The 20451-nt window shown below is 58.4% G+C and overlaps 1 protein-coding gene across 1 annotated transcript; it reads right to left on the minus strand.

Moving 5' to 3' along the window:
- Positions 1-211: 211 nt before the first annotated feature.
- MGAT3 (beta-1,4-mannosyl-glycoprotein 4-beta-N-acetylglucosaminyltransferase) lies at positions 212-19390 on the minus strand. The gene is made up of 2 exons (XM_021687682.2): positions 19358-19390; positions 212-1877 (listed from the first exon to the last, which is right to left on the minus strand). The coding sequence occupies exon 2, from the start codon at positions 1874-1876 to the stop codon at positions 275-277; it is 1602 nt and encodes a 533-aa protein (XP_021543357.1). The 5' UTR covers position 1877; positions 19358-19390; the 3' UTR covers positions 212-274.
- Between the last annotated feature and the right edge of the window lie 1061 nt (positions 19391-20451).

Genomic DNA, 20451 nt, shown 5'->3' on the forward strand with positions numbered 1-20451 from the left:
GTAACCATCATGCACTCTCGGCTGGCACTCCCCCCTGCCACAGGGCTCTTGGTGGTCAGAAGGGCTGGACTCCCCTCTCCTGATGAGGAAGGATGTTTTGTGAGCTCACAGGCCTGACCCTTGATTCACGAGGGCCTGAGTAGGGACGACTCCTCCACCCCTCCACTCCTGGTCTTCTCAAGAACCAGCCAGAGGGCAGAGGGAGGCAGGAAAATACCAGGAGGGGCAGCCGCCGCCCCCCACCCTGCCACTGGCCCTCTAAGATCACGCAGCCTTAGCCTTCAACCACATCCAATTTGCCCCTGGCGGGTGGCCTTCCCTCGGGACCCCTGATCCGCCGCCCACCTGCCGCTGTGCTCTTGGGCTCCTGGTAGGGGTTGTCCAGCAGGTAGCGGAACTGCGCGTAGTTGTTGAGCAGGTACTTGGGGGCATACATGTGTTCACTGGGGTCGGCCGGCGGGTACTCCTGCTGCGTGCCGTCAAACCAGCCCCCGGTGCGGATCAAGCTCCGGATGTAATTGAGGTCCCGCTTGTCCTCGTAGTCGCCCCAGCGGGGGAAGTCGCCGTTCTGGGCGGACACGAGCTTGAAGTAGATGCCCTCGGGCGTGAAGCACCAGGAGCAGTGCCAGCCGGCGAAGTGCAGCGGGCTGCCGAGCGACCACTGCACCAGGATGTGGCCCGTGCGGTTCTCGTAGTGCCGGAAGTTGGGCATGGTGTAGTATTGACGGCGCCGCAGGCGGATGCCGTCCAGCCCGTACACCGTCTGCAGCATGTCCACCGTGCAGCCCGACACCACCTCCAGGGTGCCCGGCTGCTTCCAGAAGAAGCCGTACAGCGACTTGCGCATGTGGAAGGCGAACGGCTCGGTCCAGCCGTCAAAGAGCTTGAGGAAGAGCACGCCGTCGCGCGCGGGGATCTCGTCGGCGTCGTCGATGATGAAGACGTCGTCGGGCCGCAGGTTGCGCAGGCGCGACACGCCGTCCTGTGTCAGGAAGGTGCGCAGGTAGTCGTCGGCGATCCAGCCGTCCTGCCGCCCGCCCAGCGGGAAGTGGTCCAGGAAGACGTAGAGCACCTTGTGCCGGATGTACTCGAAGGTGCCGTTGGTGAGCATCTCGCGGAACTTGAGCGGCCGCGGCTCCCCGTAGGCCGTGAAGTTGGACTCGCACACCACGAAGGCGTCCACCACGTCGCCCAGCTCGTGGAAGCGCACGTCCAGCAGGTCGAACTCGTGGTTGATGTTGATGGCGTTGATGACCCGCCGCGGCACCTCGCGGGGCACCAGGCGCTCCTTGGTGGGCAGGTTGGAGTACTGCACCACGGTGGGCACGCCGCAGCTGGGCCCGTGCCAGCCCGGGAGGCACACGCACTCCACCCACTTGCGCCGTGGGCCGCGGGCCCCTGGGCGCTCGCGGGCGCTCAGTAGGTGCCGGGCCGGGCCCCGGGCCGAGGAGCCGTCGGCGCCCTCGGCCTTCTCCTCGGGCCGCCCCGAGAGGGGCTTCTCCAGCATCTTGGTGCCTGGTTTGAAGCAGACGCCTCCCGCCTTGGTGCGGACGAAATACTCGGTGGTGTCCTCGGGCAGCACGAAGTCCATCCGGTGGAGCTCTTCGGTGGCCTTGCTTGGTGACAACGGCTGGAGCAGGGGCGAGTGGGAATAGAGCGGCGTTCGCAGCAGGTCGGGGCTGCCCGGCTCCGGGCTGGCCTGGGGCGTGACGGGGGCATTGTTCCAGAAGAAGCTGGACACGAGGTTCGGGCTGAGGGAGGCCAGTTCTCGAGGGAAGGTGACATAGGACAGGGTCTTAAAGAAGTGCAGGAAGGAGATGAGGCACAGGCCGGCCATACAGAACATGAGAAAGAGCTTGTAGCGTCTCATCTTCATCCTGCAGTGAAGAGGGATAGAGTGGACGGGTCAGGGGTCTGCAGACCTGGGTGAGGACAGCCTGAGGCCCCTCTCCTAAAGGAGGGACCCCAGGGAGGCCTTTGCAGCCACCGTGTCTGTGAACGTCCTGGCCAGTGCCTGGCGCCCCTACAGGAAGTCACCTCCTGGCCCCCACGAGTCCAGCCTGTGAGTCCCAACTCGCTGTACCAAGTACCCCTGGAAGGCGAGGCAACAAGGAAATTCCCCTCCTGGCTCAGGACCTCCTCCCTTCCCCTCAGAGAGCACCAGGTCACCACACCCACCCACACCCACCCCCGCTGCAGCCTGATCCTCCACCTGGCCTGCTTCCCCTGACCAGAACGGCTTCGGCTTCACCGCTAGGCTTTGCTCTAGGAACAATGCAGCCTGGGAAAAGCTCAACTCTGCAGTGCAGAACCTGCCCCAAGGGAGGGGCAGAGGGGGCTGCAGGCTGCCAACGTGGGTCCGTCCCCTCCCTGCCCTGCCCAGGGTGCTTTCCTCTCTTTTCTTTTCATTTCTTTCTTTCTTTCTTTTGTGGATATGTTGACAAATCTTTTTTTTTTTTTTAACGATTTTATTTATTTATTTGAGAGAGAGTGAGAGCGCATGAGCGGGGGGGGGGGGGGGGCAGAGGGAGAAGCAGACCCCCAGCTGAGCAGGGAGCGCGATGCGGGGCTCTACCCCAGGACCCCAGGATCAAGATGCAAGCCAAAGGCAGATGCCTAACCGACTGAGCCACCCAGATGCGCTTGACATATCTTTTTAATTCCTTTTCACTGAAAAAATTCACAGGTCTCAAGGAAACACATTTAATTCTAACATATTTAAAAGAATAAGTAAAAGTTCCCCTTCATTACCCCTTTACTAGACCAATCTCCAGGCATAAACAGTTTGATCTGTTTGAGGTGTGTTGCTGGTTTTATATGCAGTATTTGTTTTTGATTTCCTATTTTTCATAAATATTATCATATTGGATATTAAGTACAATCAAGTTGTTTTCCTCAATCAATGATAAAGAGATTTTCGTATCTGTAGTAATAAATCTACCATTTCCTTTTAAATCCCACACAATATTCCATGGTTATTTTGAATGAATCACTCTCTATTCATGAGTGACTCATGAGTATAACCATTCTTTCTATTCATTTACACAGTTCGATTTAGCAATTAGCTTATGGCTGTGGAATGGAGAGCCTTGTATATTGTTTTTTACAATTTAAGTAAACTTTCTATTGCAGAATATCGGAAAAGTTGCAAAGATAGTACAGAGGGTTCCCTTACACTCCTCGCTCGGTCTCCCCCGTGGTTAATGTCTTACACCACCATGATACATTTGTCATAACTCGAAAATTGAAATGGCCGCATTACTATTAACTGACGTCCATACTTCATTCAGATGTGCTATTTATCTCATGAATGAACCTGCGGAGCAAGAACACACTTCTGACCATAATCCTCCAGCTTGTTTTGTCCTAGAGCCCAGGGAGGTGGGCAGGCAGGCTGGGAGGCTACACTCACTGGGCCAAGTAGGACCAATGATGGTTGGATGATCTATCGAGTCTTGGGAGGGGCTAGGACAGAAACTGGCCTTTGGCATCTGGTGTTTGCATTTTCCCTTCCATAGATCCCCATGAGTGAGGCACTGTCCCTCCACGTAGAACATTCTTTCCCTTCAAATGTTCCTTTCTGTGGCTTCTCCTTACTTCTCTGGGTCATTTGGGTGCCTTGCTGCCATACACTCCCCTCCACTTCCTAACTCTGAGGACAGCAGGGGAGAGTGGAAAGATGCACACTTGGCTTCAAACTTCTGTGATCTTAAGCAAGGCTCCTCGCCATTCTAAACCTCAGTTTCTACACCTGTGAAATGGGTATAGCGTCCCCGGTGGGCAGCAGGTGCTCAATAAACTTCCGTCCTTTCAAGGCTGGAAGATTCCAACATACTTTTCTCTAAGCTATGTGGTCATAAGGCACAGAATCATGAAATGTTTGATCTAGAACAAATTTTAAGAACCACCTCCTCCAACCTCCTAATTTTACAGAGGAGGAAACCAGGACCCAGGGGGCTTCAGGGACCCGCCTGATGTTACAAAGCTGGGGCAGGAACCTGGGTGGCTTGCCTCCTGTTCCACCCCCTTCCCAGCCTCACGTTGGTGAGGAGTCCTGAGCAGGGTGGTGAGGAACAGTGGAGTGGCTGCCAAGTCCCCTGGCCGGGGTACTTGCACTATCAGGTCCAAGGGGACCCACCTCCTCCAGTTTGAATGCCCAGCCCTCCTGGAGCCTGCCCGAGGGTGGCTGGCACAGCTGACTGCCGGCAGTCGGGTAGGACAGTTGGGGCGGAGGACCTGGCCTCTGCTAAATGTCAGCTGTCCCAGGGCGGGGGCGGTTTGCTGCTGGTCTCCACTGGCTTTTGGGAAGGTGGGAGGGAGGGGCTGCTCCTTGGCAACATTTGTAAGTAGGTCTTCTGGGCTCCTCTCTCTCTAAGGGATCCCAGCCCTACTCTGGCAAAGTGAGACCAGGCAGACCAGGCCAGCAGGGTGAGTGGTGGGGCAGAGGGGTGAGGCGCAATAAAGACCGGTAGATAGGAGTTCCTGCTGTGGCAAGGCTAGGCATCAGGCAACACTGCAGATGGGAGGTCAGCACAGCAGAAGCCTCCAGACTGACCCGCCAGAGGGCCCTGAGGACCTAGGAAGGCAGCCCTGATCCTTCTGGCAGGCTCTTCTTTCCCACTTGGAATCAGCCTCTATGGAGTACACCCCAATCCTGGCCCTTGTTGGACTGAACTAGCCCATGAGCTGAGGAGGGCGGGGCCAGGCTGCCGCTCCCGCTCATTCCCCCAGCAGCAGTGGCCCTGCTGGGCGCGAAGGGCCCCTATAGCCTCGCCAGGGTCACCCTGGTCCAGCTGCCCCTCGGCTCCCCGGCCAGGCTGGCTTTCAGGACCTGGTCACACCTGGCCAGATGTGCCCTTCGGAGGACAGACTCACCAGTGCTTGGGATCCCCCTTTCACTGGGGCTTTCAGAGTGAGGCCCCTTGATGAGGCTCCAGCCTGGCTTGCTGCAGAGAATCAAAGAAGTGTGTGTGGCTAATTTCATTACTTGGGCTGCTTAGAAAATGCCGAAGCACACGGTGGTCGGCCTGGAGCAAGTCAGTGCCTCACAGACCAGATTTTCTGGGACACCTTCACTTTCAGCTTCACTCTTACTCCTCCTTCACTCTTACTCCCCGATCCCTTTTTATCTTATCTTCATGTATTTCTTTAATAAATGCTTGAAATATTTTTTTCCCCACTGAGTGGCATCTAAATAGGAAACTAAATAAATAAAGCATGGGCTCCTGAGGTCTCATGCAAATCTCATGTACCCTGGGAGGTTACTGTAACCACCCATTTTACAGATGGGGAAACGGAGATTCAGAAAGATGACAAGGCTTTTCCCAAAGGCCATTAGGACAGTTCTGTTCCCGTGCCAGCACCTCCCTCCCTCCTTACAGCTGAGATGAGCGCTCCAGGTGGCCCAGCTGTGGGCTAAATCCGCGGAACCAAATTAGGCCCCAGCTGGCAGAATTTCTACCTCCGTTATAAAGCTTCGTCGAGAACCCATCAGGTATCACAGCAAAGCTGATGGTCTTTGACGCTCACAAACCAGTGACTGTCCCAAGCACATTCCACACTAGACCTTATTGAATCTTCTCAACACGAAGCAGGCACCGTTGTCATACCCATCTTACAGATGAGGACACCGAGGCCAGAAAATGACATAACTTACCCAGTGTCACACAATTAGTAAGGGTCAGACTCTGTGGGGTCCAGTGGTAAATCTGTCCTGAGCCCCTTCCATCTGCCACATTCAACCCAAGTAGGGTGACACCCATGAAGAGTCTACTGGTGACCAGTGAAGACAAGCCAGGGGATGGAAGAGCCACCATCACATTTGACCCACACAATACCCCACAGGGTGCCCACCTGACCCATATCACCCACTCACGAAGCAACTACTTATCAAGAGCCCGCTGTGTGCCAGGCACTGTGCTAGGCCCTGGGAGCCCAGGAGACAAGGCAAACGAGGACCCCACCTCCGTGCAGTGTACCCGGGGGTGAACAGGACAAGGGACTGCAATAAATTAGAAATAAATGAGTCAAGTAATACTGCACATTAGAAAGAGTCATGCTCCAGAGAAAAAGCTGGGTAAAGGCAAGGAGGTAGAGTGGGCTCGGTGACAAACAGGGTGCCCAGTGCAGGCTTAACTGAGAAGACGGAGACTTGACAAAGACGAGGGGGCAGGGGAAGAAGGTTCTGGGAAGAAGGAACAGCTGGTGCTCAGGAGGGAGGCGGACAGGATGGGCCCAGATCACACGGCGCCTGGGGTCACAGCAGGAAATGTGGCTTTCACAGGAGGATTCTGGGCAGAGGAGGAACATGACCTGACTTTGGTCTGCACAGACTCACTCGGGCTGCTCTGTTGAGAGGACACGGTTGGCTGCAGGGTGGAGCAGGGAGCGTGGTGAGGAGACCTCAGCACCATCCAGGTGTGATGGGGGCGGCTTGAACCACGGTGAGAGCCGTGAAGAAAGCGCTTAGGTTCTGTTGGATTTGCTGAAGACCTGGGTGTGAAGTGTGAGCAAGGAGTCTGGACCGAGAAGGACGGAGAAGCCTTTGACTGGGGTGGGGGCCACCTCTCAACAGCCTTCACGGAGATGGGTGAACAACAGAGCTGGGCTTTGACAGCAGGTCCTCGCTCTCACCCTCAAGCAGCATCCCTCCCAGCAGATGCAAACACTGAGGCTGAGTGAGGGGCGTGGCCAGTCGCTTCGCCGGCTAATGGCAGAGCCTGGCTGTTGACTTTGGTCTCTGGATCCAAATCTCATGTCCTTTCCACAGTATGCTTGGTCTAGAAGCTTCACAGGGTAGATGGGGGTGGGGTGAGCAATGCTTTGGATCTGACGTCCCCCTGTGGGCTCTGGGAGGAGGAGCTGGGTTGGGGAGCATTGTCCAGCTCACCATTCTCCACTCCCTACTCCTGCTGGCTGGCATGCATTAGCTTGAGCCCCTCTGGGAACTCAGGACCCCAGGTGGGGTGCAGTGGCCAGGACCTGCCTGGAGAAGCAAGTTAGCTGAGGAAGGACTTGGGGTCTCTAATGGGCTGGCCCACTGCCCTCTAAGGCCTACTAGGCAGGCAGTTCCCTAAGGACAAAACCCCTGTCTGGGTCCCTCCTGCTGCTGAGGATGACCTTAGGCAGCTCAGAGGCCATACTTAGGCCCTTACTCATTTCCGTAAAATTCACTGGATATTTCTCCAGTGCTTGCTTTGTGTCAGGGCCGGCCTCTCTTGAAACCAAGTGGCTTCTGCCCCGGGTCAGGACCTGAAAGAACCATACTGAGTTCTGCCAACCCTCCTCCTGACTCCCTGCATCAGCCTCTGGGTTTATATAGCCACTGTCAACCTGAGTCTCAAGAGTGCTTGGCCTCTCTGAGCTTCAACTCCCCCATCTATAAAATGGATATAATCATTCCTGTCCTGCCTATTTTATATGAGACACCAAATCAGAGAGACCAGTCCATAGCCCTGCCCTGTTGCCAATGCTCACCATGCTGAGCTCACCTTCCCTGACCTCTGTCTCCCCAGCTGGGCTACCAGCAACCTGGGGCAGGGAGCTGTACACAGAAGGTGCTCAACAAAAGCACCCTGCATTGCCCTGGGCCTCCTCAATGTGCTCACCATCACTTCCATACACACAGACTCTGGAACAAGACTCCAAATCCTGGCTCTGCCATCTCCTGTGTAGCCTTGGGCAAGTTCACAACTTTCCTCCTTTTTTTCATCTATAAAATGAGGGTTCAATAATCCATATAAAGTGCCTGGCGCATAGTGAGTACGAAATACACTATAACTCTTCTTACTCCTGTTGCTATATCCCAGCCTGGCAGAGAGAACCTTTGGGTGGGGGCACGGCAAGAGTAAAAGCTTGGAGGTGAGCCCCTGGCAAAGCCTGGGCCTTGATGGGTGCTGTCCCGTCTCAGAGGAGCAAGGAGCAGAGCAGGGGCTCAGCAAGTGAAGCCTAGGTAGAAACTGAGCCGGATGGTGGAGGGGCTGGGGAAGGGCGCCCTGCTTCCTGGGGAGCCGGGGAAAGGAGGAATTTCAGGCTCTCTAAGAGCCTCCCCAGCACCCCCACCCAACATACACACACCCAGGGGCCTGGGTCTCCTGCGTGAAGGTGGGGGTGGGGTGCTGGGTGCTTCCTGGTAACAGATAATCAGGGATGGGGCAGGCTAAGGCTGACCCTGACCCAGGATGGTGGCAGGATCAGCCCACCCTGGGCCTCCTCTTCTTGTGCTGACTTGTGGCTGTGGCCATGCCCCAGAAGGTGCCCTTGGGCAGGTTTTCTTCCTTCCCTCCTCTTCCTACTCTTTCCTTCTCCTCCTTGCGCCCTCTTTCTCTGGGCTCTGCTTAGAAGGTTGACTGGGTAAGGGAAGAAAGCAGATGAGCCCAAACCCCACAACCCATCCATAATCTCAGGGTCAGGGCTCAGGCTGTCTGGGGGGTGGCTCTTGGGCAGAGAGGACAGGTGCTCCCTGGAGACCACAGGCTATGACTGTGGGCCTGGCCAGGCTGACAGTAGCCTCATGGATGCAGACATACCCTGACAGCTGTCATCGGAGTGACGGGAGGCTCCTGTGGAGCTCTCCATGGTCCTGAGCTTGCCTGCGCTGACCACGGTCCTAGTTCAGCCCTGGGAATGGCCTCCACCAGCCTCTCATTGGCCCCTGCCAGCCTCCTCCGTGGTTCAGTGGCTCATGTCTTAATGGCCACTTCCCCTGCCCACCATTCTCTGGCCCCCTTCCCTGCCTGCCTCATGACACCTGATCCCCAGTGTCCTCAGTTCTGCAGCAGCCACGGGGCACTCAACTCCTACACTGGGTGAAGGGATCAGCTGTGTTCTGCGTCCAGCAGCAAAGAGCACCTAGTAGGTGCTCAGGACGCTCTGGAAATGCCATGAGGGGAAATCTTGGGAGGTTGCACAGCTCACTTCATCTCCACTCTTGGGCAGGAAATGGCCCATCTACAAACCCCACCTGGGAGCACCTCTGAATGCACCCCACATTCGAGCCCCGCATCGGGCTCCCTGCTCCGCAGGAAGCCTGCTTCTCCCTCTCCCACTCCCCCCGCTTGTGTTCCCTCTTCGCTGTGTCTCTCTCTGTCAAATAAATAGATTAATCTTAAAAAAAAAAAAGAAAGAAAGGGCATCTTGATTTTGAGCTGAAGTCCGCCTCCCTGTGCTCACCTCCACCCCATTCCAGTCTTACCCTATGTGACCCAAGGGCTCTGCCCATCTCCATGAGGGAGGCAGGAGGTGTATCTTGGCAGCAAACTCTGCCTAAGACACAGGGTAGGCACAGTGGTTGTGACGTCAGATCTGAACACTGCCCCTGACCTTGGCAAGTTATCCTACCTTTCCCGGCCTCAGTTCCCCTTCTCTGTAAAATGGAGGTATAACAAATGACTTAATCCATGCAAAGGACTAGTAACTGTGTCTATGCATCAAGTAGGTGCTCAGTGAACATTGACCTTCATTGTCACTGGAAATCAGGAAGATTTGGCTTGAACCCCAGTGCTGTAATTTACTGTGTGCCCTCAGGCAAGTTACTTAGCCTCTCTGAGCCTCAGTCTTAGCCGTAGAAGGAAGATATCCTCTCCCTTGCAGTCCTGTCGGGAGATCTGGATGAGCCGTGGTATCAAAGCATCCTGCATGGAGCCCAGCACTTGGTAGATGCTCTAAAAATGCCTGTTTCTTTCCTTCCATTTGCCTTTCCTGCCAGGCAACCAAATGCAGATGACATGACTAAACACGCCAGGCTTGCTCCTGGCTGGCTTTGTTAAAGGACTGAGCCAGTTGGAAGGCTGCTTACTACTGACTGGCACCCAACACCCTACCGGGCAATCTCAGTGACTCATCTGGCTTTCGGAGCCCAGGGAACCTGGAGCCCCACAGAGGTTCCAGACTCCTGTCCCGGGGTCTGAAGGGCCCCGGAGTAAGAATATTGTCCAAACCCTCACCCCAGGCCAGTGCTCCTGCCAAGTGCCCATCTGGCCTCTGCTTGTCCAATTCTTAGAGCCACCCATTCCAAGCACGTTGGGCTGGTAGAAATTCTTCCTCCTATTGACCTAAATCAGCCTCCCTGGAGCTTCTGCAACTGCTTCCGGGTCCTTCCTTGGGGTTAGGCAGAGCAAGGCAGCGCCTGAGGAATCAGAAGACTCCGAGGCAAAAAAAGAGTCCTTCTAATGTGAGGTTCCACGATCCTACACGGAGAGACGGGCAGAGGAGGCAGCTACGGAGTCCGACAAATTCCAGAATTCTGGCAAGATGCGAGAAACAACTGACGCTCTGTTTATTTCTTTAGCTTTCATCATTTTATTCATTCCTTCAGCTCCTATCCATCAGGCAGAGCTCCATAAGGGTCAAGCCTACATGCGGGGGTCACCCCACAGCCAGCGCATCATCCAGGCTACTGGTGGACATTTCCCAAGACCCTGCAGTGTGCCAGGCGCTGCCCTTGCAACAGCTGGAGAAATTGGGGGCCCTTCCTGGGGCCCACCCTGCAGGAAGGTATGTGAGTCTCCATTTTATAAACGAGGAAATGGACGCTTCAAGGTTAAGCTACTCGCTCAGCCACACAGGGCTTGTGGGAATGAAGCAGATGGGAACCAAGATTCCCCAAGCATGCTGCACCTGCCGACAGGTAGACCTGGGGCCCAGTGGGGCTGCATATTTGGGGGTTCAGTCTGAGGCTACCCACGAACAGCTTAGCTAAGGGAGGGTCTGATGTACCCTGATCCCCAGTCCCCAGGACTTCTACTCCCCAGCACTCCCCAGAGAGAAGTCGGCTCAAAGGGCCAGCCCTGGCCAAGGACCCCAGCTGCCCAGGAACTGGAAAGTCCTGGCAAACCCTGTTCACCATGAGGCGGGTGGGAGAACTGCTGCTGCTCCCATCCACAGATAAGAAAAAAGGCCCAAAAGAGAGGCACAGCTACACTGGGAGCCATTCTTGGACCAGCCAGATGGGGTGCCCAGGCCACTCCCCTGGGCACAAGAATCTGGGCCCTACTCTTTCTTGCTGGCTTAGCTCCAGGGCAGGGGGCTGGCTGAAGCTTCAGCCCAATGCTCACGCTCAGGAGCCCTTTCCATGGTGAATCCCACCCGTCCCCCTCCCCCACAACCAGCCCGTGTGCCCTGGCCCTCTCTCCTTGCTCCAACCCCCTTCCCACTCGGCCTGATTCCAGCCCCCTGCCAGACGCCTGAGAACTTTCCCACAGAGTGGCTGTTAGCATGTGCCTGAGAAAGTGGTTCCCAAGGCTGGGACCTGCCCTCAGCTCCCCGGGGCCTTCTCCTCTTTCCCCACTGGTCATTGGCCCACCGAGGACATCAGTGTCTGGTCCCCAGAGGCCCATGGGTAGTGAAGACAAAGAACATTTCCACCAGCTCAGAATACTCTATTGGACAGTGCTGGAGGCTAAACAGATTAGTCATGCTCAGGCGTCAGCCAACGGCTCAGAAGCCTGCAGTGGCTCCCACTGTCCCGCACTCAGGCTCATGGCTGTTGTGACCCCTGCCTCCTGACATCTGGCCCTACCTTGCCTTATTCATGTTAAGGTCATGGCCACCACTCATCACACGCTTAGATATGCACCAGCTGTCGGCATATGTTTTACATACACTTGACCCTCCCAGCCACCCTTGGAGGTAGGACTTATTATCCTCACTTTACAGATGAGGAAACCGAAGCTCAGAGGGCAAAGCAACTTGCAGAGCATTCCTCTGCTCACCTGTGCACACCCACGCGGCCTCCACTTACGGGGGGTGGTGCCATTGGCCTGAGCCCCAGACCCCTGAAGGCTCTGAGCGGAGCAACCCCTGTGCCCGAGGGTGACCAGTAGCGGCTTCCAGAGCGACCCAGCAGCACTCTCCGTGACAGTGGAAACAGCCAGGCTATGCTGTCCAACACACCAGCCGCTAGCCCCACGTGGCTACCGAGCACTTGAAATTGACTGGGAGACGGAGGAACTAATTTATAATTTAACTTAATTTGAATTTTAGTCTAGTAGCCACATGTGCTAGCTGCTATGGAATTGGAGCGCGCAGGTTTAGACGGGACTGGGGAGGACTGGGGAGGACGGGGCAGGGGGCTGGGCTGACCGCACCAGCCCTGGGGGAATGGTGGGGCTGGGCTTGGGAGGAGGCAGCAGGAGCAGAGGGGAGGGTACAGGAGGCGAGGAGGCAGCCTGGGGCATCCAGCCTGGGACCTAGGGCCAGGGTGGGGAGTGGCGCTGAGCGGTGAGCGGTGAGCAGCTGGGGTGACAGAGGGAGGGAGCAGGAGGAGGGTCCCAGCCTCAGGGGAAGACGTGGGCTGGAGGTGGGACCTGGGAAAGTCTGGGAAGGAGGAAGGGGAGGAGCAGAGCCACAGAGGAGCTGAGCCCAAGCCCGGGGAGGGGGGGCACCTAAGGGTGCAGGGGGCTGGGCCTCATTGTGCAGAGGCAGCAAGGTGGGGCCACCGTGTTCAGGTCACAGGGCTGCGGTGAGGATTTCATGTATTTAAAGTGTTTGGAACACTGCCTGAGAGAGCGACCACCTGGTAGGGATGAAACAATATCTGGTGAGGGGCGGGTGAATGTTTGCCACAGGAGGGAGACTGCGGCATCTGAGGAGGAAGCAGGGACTCCTCGTGGGTGGCTTTGGGGAGGGGAAGAGGGGGCTCAATGCAGACACAGACCAACATCCCACAGAAAGGGCTCTGTGGGCACTGAGAACAGGTGTCCCCAAACCAGGTTCTGGGGAATCCCCAGGGTGCTCCTGGGACCAGATGACGACGGGGAGAAGTAACGAAGCCAGGGACAGCCCGCCAGAAACAATCAAGAAGATGCTCTCTCAGCTTTTCAATTTCATACATTAGAGTTTCTCCTAAGATTTCGTTTGCAGAAAAACTTCTATACTAAAAAAAGGTCTAAAACCCCCAGCCGGGCAGAGGTGGACGTCCATCTCAGAAGGGCTGCAAGGGCTCTTGATGGCCACACTCACAGCCGGGGCCTTGGGGAACAGCCATGCCAGGAGCTGGCCGTGCCTCTTGCCTGCATCCCCTCCGTGGTCCAGAGAGGGTATGTGGACGCGTCCCAGCAGGGGTGCCGGGGCTGCTGGGGCAGAGGTGGGAGGAGAGGGTGGCAGCCACCCAAGCGTGACTGGCGGCCACCGAGCCGGAGATCATGTCTCTCCCAACCCCTGCTTCTGCCCTGTCACAGTAAACTTCAGCAGCGACTGGCCTTGTCCCCGGCCCTGTTCATTCCATTCCCACACTGTGATTCTCCAAGTCAGGCTGACCCTGTGTTCCCGGAGCCCAGCATGGGGCCCGGCCCAGACATTCAGTGAATGTCTGGGACAAGCCAAAGGGATGAGCACTAAGGTGGAATTTCAGGCACAGGGATCTGACTGTGTCCCCGTCAACAGGGCCACATATAATCATGGATTTGCTGGATGAAGAATCAAGAGACGTAGCTGCCCTGCTCGGGGCTGGGCCCTGCGGGGAGGGAAGGCACCCAGGGGCTGGGGCGGTGAGGGGGGAGGGGGGGCGGGGGGGGGGGGGGGGGGGATGTGAGGCTCACAGGTCGCTGGTGCCTCTGCCCTGCCTGAGGTGGGTGGAGAGAGCAAGATCAGTCCTGGTTTGGAGCTGGGGGTGCAGCAGGGAACAAGATGCATAAATGAGGTCCTCCCCTAGAGCCCAGTCCGGGGAAGGGACAGAGGACAAATGAGAAAACGGGCCAACAGAGGATGCCAGGGGCCAGGGTGGGCCTCCCAAAGAGAGGACATTTCAGCTGAGACCCGAGAAGGAGCCACCTCACAGAGGAGGAAACCCCCAGTGTGGTGACAGCAAAGGGGGGGGGGGAGGGGAGGGGCGTCTGAGTCTGTGAGGGGCCTGTGGAGCCTAGCGGGGCTGGCGAGGACACCCCACACTTCAGGGGCTGCTTGGTCAGAAGCCTGGGCCCCCCATTTCAGTGGCCACCCTCCCGAGTCAGTAATCCGGATGCAGCTAAACCCTCTAACTGGGCAGGGCTGGACCGGTCTGGGGGCAAGTGGGTCTGGAACATTCCTCCCAGACGGCGGCGCCTCCATCATCTTCACCTTCCGGCACTTCCTGAACGGCCTGGCTGCCAGATGCCGTATGCCTTACTCCGTTTATCCTCCCAGCCATCAGGGGGTGAAGAGACGGACTGAGGGGGCGCTGAGGGACCTGCCTGGGACTCACATCTACTCACCACTTCTAGGGGTCCTCACTCAGGGGGCAAGTTCTCGGCTGCTGCCTTCAGCCTTGCCCAGGGCAAGGGCTTTCCCCCACCTCCACCCTGGCCCCCAGCAGGAGCCCGAGGGCTTGCCGTTTGCAGGTCACATACCTCCCTGGTTCCAGCAGGTGACCAATCACAAGAGCCCTGTGCTCGGGAGAGCTGCAAGGCCAAAATCCCCTGTCGGAGGCTCCCCTCCACCTGTAATGGTGTGAGCCCCCCAGGGCAGCGCTCTGTGAGGCCACACTACGGTGAAGTAAAACCATGTTTCACAAAGCCCAGGGCTCCTGAAAGGCCGCAGGAACTGATCGCCCTGGATGGGGTCTGATACTGGGATCTGCGGTACCCTGAAGATTCAGGGTCTGGTGTTCTAAGAAGTCAGGAAACCTCCCTGCCCTGGTGAGACCTGGACTTCAGGAGGCTCCAGGGGGCCTGAAGTCCATCGGGGGACCTGGCTCATGCCCGTACTGCCCTCCTTGAGCCCATATTTCTTCCCCAGCTCTGCTGGATCCGAACTCTGAGATGAGCAAGGCGTGGTCCCACACCAACTGTACCCACCGTTTGGGGGGGTGGTTCTGGGTACTTGCTGTCAGCCCGACCCTGGCTTCCAGCCAGTTGGGCCCAGCTGCATGGCCTGGGGATGCCAAACGCCCCCGCCCACAGCTGCCCCTCGTCAGCCTGTCACCAAACGGGGGAAGAGGAGGGCGTGCTGGAGGCCTGTCCCACAGCTGCCCTCTGGTAGGGGGCTAACTGCCTCAGCTCCCTTCTCTAATTCCATCCCTATGTCAGCCCCCTTCGTTGTTACAGATGAGGAGACAGGTCAGGGATCCGAGTGACCAGCCTGGCTCGCCCTGAAAGTGGTGTCTGATGCAATCCTAGGGCCTCCCACTCCCTACCACTCCACCCTGCCTTGGTATCCCCCCGGCTCCTCTGTGCCTGGACCCCCGCACGCCCACCTTCCCCTCACCTGACCCACTACCTGCCTCGGGTCCCCGCAGTGGCACCCCACAGTGTCCCTTCCCCGCTGCTGCAACCCCGTGTCTGGCTTTTATGACTCCATGACAGGGGCTTCCTCCCCGGAGGCTGTCTCCTGCCCCCCCAGGTGGCAGTCAGTGGGCTACTTGGGCAGCCCGGCCTGGCCTGGGGCCTGCTCTGGCCTTCACCTGGGCAGGTTTCCTGGTCCCACCGCTTCCTAGCTGAGTCACCTCACCTCCCAGGGCTGCAGTCTCCTCGTCTGTCCCAGGTAGAAACAGGCAGCCTGGTGGCAGTGACGGCAGCCCCACCCTGCTGGAGCTGCTCCTTGGGGCCAGGTGCTGGGGACATGGGTGTGCGTGCATGCAGTTTCCAGGTGAGGCGCCCGGTGCCAGGTGTGGGGACGTGGGTGTGTGCGCACACACGAGCCGTTTCCAGGTGAGGGGCCTGTCAGTGCCTGGCGCTCGGTAAACCACGTGCCCATCTCCTCTTGGAGCCTCGCCTCCTCCCTCGCTGGGTGGAAGGTCACCGTGAACTGTTCCCAGACTCCCAAGGGACCGCTGGGCGTTTCCGGTGGGTCACGGATGGGAAATAGAGGAGCGTGGTACCGGCGGAAAAAGCTGGGAAGTAGTCTCTGCTGGTGGGACCCAGTGTCTCACACAAAGTGGGGGCTTGCAGGGCCGCGAGAGGAGCCTGAATCCTGATTACCCCTCAAGAGACCCTGCACGGTTCATTTGTAAGTGGGCTCCATACTCAACAGCCCCGGGGCGGGGTGGGGGCACAGTTGGGGGTGAAGGGCTCTCTGGGAGTGGAAGTAGAAGCTGGACTGTGTGGCTGACCACGGATGAGAAACTGGGGGCCCAGAAGAGACCCCCCCCCAAACAGCTGTACTGTACTGTACTGCCTGGCTCCATGCCCAAGTACACCATGAGAAAGGCATTCATTCCTTGTGGTGGGAATTACCCTCTCCGGGCTCCTTCTTAAGAGGGTGAAGACAAATCAAACCCCGGCAGAGAAGAAGGCTGGGGGGCAGAGCTTCCAGCATCCGTACTGCTGGGTCGGGGGATGCATGCGGGGTTTCTGGGGGACTCCTCTCTCACACCCAGCTTAGCTCTAGCCTCCCCTGGGGAGCTGCCCTCCCCCCCCCAGCCCACTCAGAAGCCCCCTCTCAGCCTGGAGAGAAACTTCCTGGCGGCCAGTTGGCCTGCCCTGCAGGCTGTGGGCACCTGAGTCCTGCTCCTGGTGCTGGACAGTGAACGTCAGTGTGGTGAAGGCGTGAGTGCCTGATTGTCTGCACCTGTCAGGTGGGACAGACCCCACCCGGGAGGGCTGCTGAAGGCCCAAGTGAGCAGGACTAAAGGACTTCCTAAGGGCACGGGGCCCCCTGTCATCTCTGCGGGGGTGCGGCCTGGGGTCTATGGCTGGGAGGGGGGCAGGGCTGGGTCTGGGGTGCCAGGAGGGAGAAGGAAGGAGAAAGAGGAGGGTAGGGTCCAGCCAGGGTGGGGCCGAGGAAGCAGGAGGGGCCGCAGGAGCCAGTGATAATCGGGCAGATTATTAATCATTGACGTGCAGCCAATGTAGAGGAAAGAGAAGAACCTAACCTCTTCCAACTCATAAAAGAATATGCCACCAGTCCTTCAACCAAGTTGTCTGGCCCTCCCCATGCAGGCTTACCGCTCACATACCCCCCCCCCCCCCCCCGGAACCCCCCGAGGTTCCCCAGAGACTCCGGTACTTCCAGACCCAAATAACCCACCCTGCCCACCAGGAGCAGAGCAGGAAGGGAGAGGAGACAAGCCCAGGGGGCAGGGCGGAGAGCAGCTCTGCCCAGCCTCAGCTGTCACATCTGTGGAAAATGGAAATCACCTTGAAGAAAGCAAGGCCCCTAAGGTTGGGCTGAGTGCTTTCTGGTCACTTACTATACCTGGGTTTCAAAGTCGCCATCTGAACTGTGGGACCATCCCAACCCCTCACCCCATGAGGGGTAAAGAGGGCCGCATCCAAAAAGCCTCGACATAGACCAGTCCTCTGAGATCCTGAGTTCATCCCCTGCCGCTCCCCGAGGCGGGGGGCACAGCAAGGCCTGTTGGCACCTCCTTCCAAAACGCTCCCAGGACCCAGCCCCATGCCTCCTCCTCCTCACTGGCCTGCCTCCTTTTTTTTTCCTTCTTCCTGTCTTGACATTCTTACTTTTTGAACAAGGGGCGCTACATTTTCATTTGGCACTGGGCCCCACAAATTCTGTCACTGCAAAGTCCCCATCAGGCCACATGTCCCCCATCTCCAGCTCACCCCCCTCCCACAAGACCCTAGGCCCTCCCAACCCACCCCCCCAGTCTGGCTCAGAATGAAACCCAAGCTCCTCTCTGGGCCCACAGGCCCTGCCAATCTGGTCCCTGAATCTTCACTGCCCTCTCCTCCCTCGTCCACTGGGCTCCGGCCACAGTCCCCACTTTTCATCCTCAGGGTCCTCCCCCTGGCTTTTCCTCTGTCTGGAATGTGGCTGCCTGCTCGGAGGGGCCCTCCCGCCCCAGCAGCTAGAGTGGCTGTCCCCTCCCCAGGTCATCTGCCCTCCCCCCCCCCCCCCCCCAACCACTGCGGAAGCAAGCTGTCTCTTTGTTTACATGTTAGTGGTCTGTCTCACCCACCCACACCCTGGCGCTCGGAACGTCAACAGCAGGAGAGCAGGGTCATCATGAGCCTCAGTCACCGGTCACCGGGCTCGGCGGCTCCCCACCCCCTTGGACAAAGCCTGGCCCAGAGAAGGCGCTCCAGAAACAGCTGTTGCGTGACGACCGAACTCTGAAGAGAAATGATGACAGACTCTGAGTGACAAGTATCATCTAGTTTGGGGGGCCTGGGGCAGCAGGCCTGGCCAGTGCGTACCCATACCTAGCAGGGTGCTCTGTCCTGCTCCCGGGGCCCAGAGAAAGCCCCCCCACCCCCACCTCGCTCCTCAGCCCTGCTGAGATCAGCGAAGGGTGTCGGGCAGTGCCGGCCCCGCCCACCAGGCTCCCCAGCCTCCAGGGGTACAATGTACAAAGGGCCACTTCAGTGCGGAGCTTCAGCTCCATCTCCAGCCCAGAGGCCTGCGGGTGGGGGAAGGGTGGGGAGGATGCGCGCCTCGTCTGTCTTCATGGGGCCTTTGCACAGAGCCAGGAGGGCCACAGATTCAAGCCACAGCGTGGACAGGCTCTGTTCCATGAGCTGCACCTTGGGGAGTGGTGGGGGGGAATGCCCCTGCACGGGGCGGTGCCCTTGCAGAGGTCAGTCCCGTGTACCCAGGCAGGAGCAGAGGTGCTCCCATGGGCACTTCCCCCTGGGCACAGGGCACAGGCAGGGGGGTGCAATTGTCCTCAAGAGGCTAGAGTGCCGTGGGGTTAAGGGACAGAGAGGAGCAGACCCGGTGGGTCCATGGCTGCAAAACCAGGCACAAAGAACTCACTCAAACAGTTGTCCCAACAACCTGAGCTGATAACCTGTGACCTGAGCCTGGCACCCAGGGACGCCAGGACGACTTCAGGCATTCCCAACATTCCTCCTCCTGGGCCTCGACGTGACGTGACCGTCCACCCATCTGCCCAGGCCAGGAGCCCAGGAGCCATCCTCAATCCTCCCCCTTGCGGACTCCGCACGTCTTTCACCAAGCGCGTCTATTCCATGCCCCAATACTTCTCATCCCACCTGTCCCGCTGTGCCACTGTCCATGCTGGTTGCATCACCATCCGCACTCACCTGGACAAGAGCAGTGGCTTCCCGGGGGCCCCCTGGCCTGGTCCCCGTGAACCAAACAAAAGCCACATCCAATGCTGCCCCTCCCAGGCTGGAACTCCTGCCCTCAGGAAAAAGTCCAGATCCTGCAGGAGGCTCCGAGTTCCTGTGTAAGCTTTCACACGCCTAGTCTCCAGGTGGGCTCAGCTGAACCGCACTTCCCCCCGGGCGCCCCTGGCCTGTCCCCCAGGGCTCCTCACTCCACACTGGGTGGTGCTGCCCGGCTCCCCTGGGGCCCCAGCTCCGGGCCTGATGCAAAGAAGGTCCTGACCTTGGCTTGCTGAATGAAGACATGACCCTCCCCCGCAAACCCACACACCTGCACCTGCAGTCAGCACTGCTGGGCTCTGAAGCCTGGAATGGGGCTTGGAAAAGTCTAGATCGGCCTGGGCAGAGCATACCCGGATGAGGTGGCTCATCTCCATGAACCGGACGGGGTCGCTTGCCATGGGAGGGCAGTGGTGGAGAAGGGGGACACGGGAAACGACTCCAGCCTTCAGAGCAACATGATGGCTGATGAGCTGGAGGAGGCTCAGGAAGGAAGAAGGCAAAAAACGAAGTGAGTGCGGTTCACCACCGGGCGCTCAGTGGCTAGCACCATGCCTGGCGTGCAGCAGGGGCTCGACCAGCTGCTGCGGCAGGAAGAACGGGCTGGAACCCTGGCTCTGCCACCCACAGCTCTGGGACCCTACTCTCCCCAAGGCATTAAGGGGAGGCCGCTGACACCCCCTGCAGGGTCCTCGCAGGGATCTGGGGAGGTGACGCGGCTGCTCCTGGCTCGGAGCCTGCAGCTCCAGGGCCCCGGGAACCCGAGCAGCCCAAGCCCCCTCCTGCGGGAGTGGCGGGGCCGGAGCAGGTGCACAGCTGGTTGGCTCTGCCACCCTGGGCACCTGGGGAGCCCCTGAGAAGCTGCAACAATAAGCCCTTTCTCTTTTTCCTCCCCAGTTAATCTCAGCCCACCCCTGCTGGCGAGGAGCCATGGCCCCCTTGGGTTAGGCCCTGACCGTCTCCACCGGGGACACTCAGGAAGCCCCCACCAAAGGGCAGGGGACACCATGCAGGGCTGCAGGCACTGGGCCCCTGCTCCTTAATATGGAGCCACCAATCTGTTCCTGCTCCTTTAATCACTCAGTCCTTCCTACCTCCTAGATCCAAAGACCATTCCAAGAAAGGCCCGCAAGTGCCCAAACAGCCCACTGAGTGTGGGGAAGAAGACAGAACAACAGCAGTGAGCAGACCATCACCACCAGGGGACAGGGTCCTTCCAGGAGGCAGGTGGCCAGGGTCCAGGCCTCAGCCACACCACGAACCGCCCAGGAGAGCTTGGGCACCAAAGGCAGCACTCCTTCCCAAGTGAAGTGCTCCATCTCAGCTCACTGTCACACAGCCATCATGCAGAAACTGAGGCTTGGAGAAGGGACAGGCCTTGCCCAAGGTCAGGCAGCAGCAAGCTGTGGGGAGGGCCCGGCTCAGCAGAGACCACGAGCATGCGCAC

The sequence above is a fragment of the Neomonachus schauinslandi genome, chromosome 5 (assembly GCF_002201575.2).
Source record: "Neomonachus schauinslandi chromosome 5, ASM220157v2, whole genome shotgun sequence".
Taxonomy (NCBI): domain Eukaryota; kingdom Metazoa; phylum Chordata; class Mammalia; order Carnivora; family Phocidae; genus Neomonachus; species Neomonachus schauinslandi.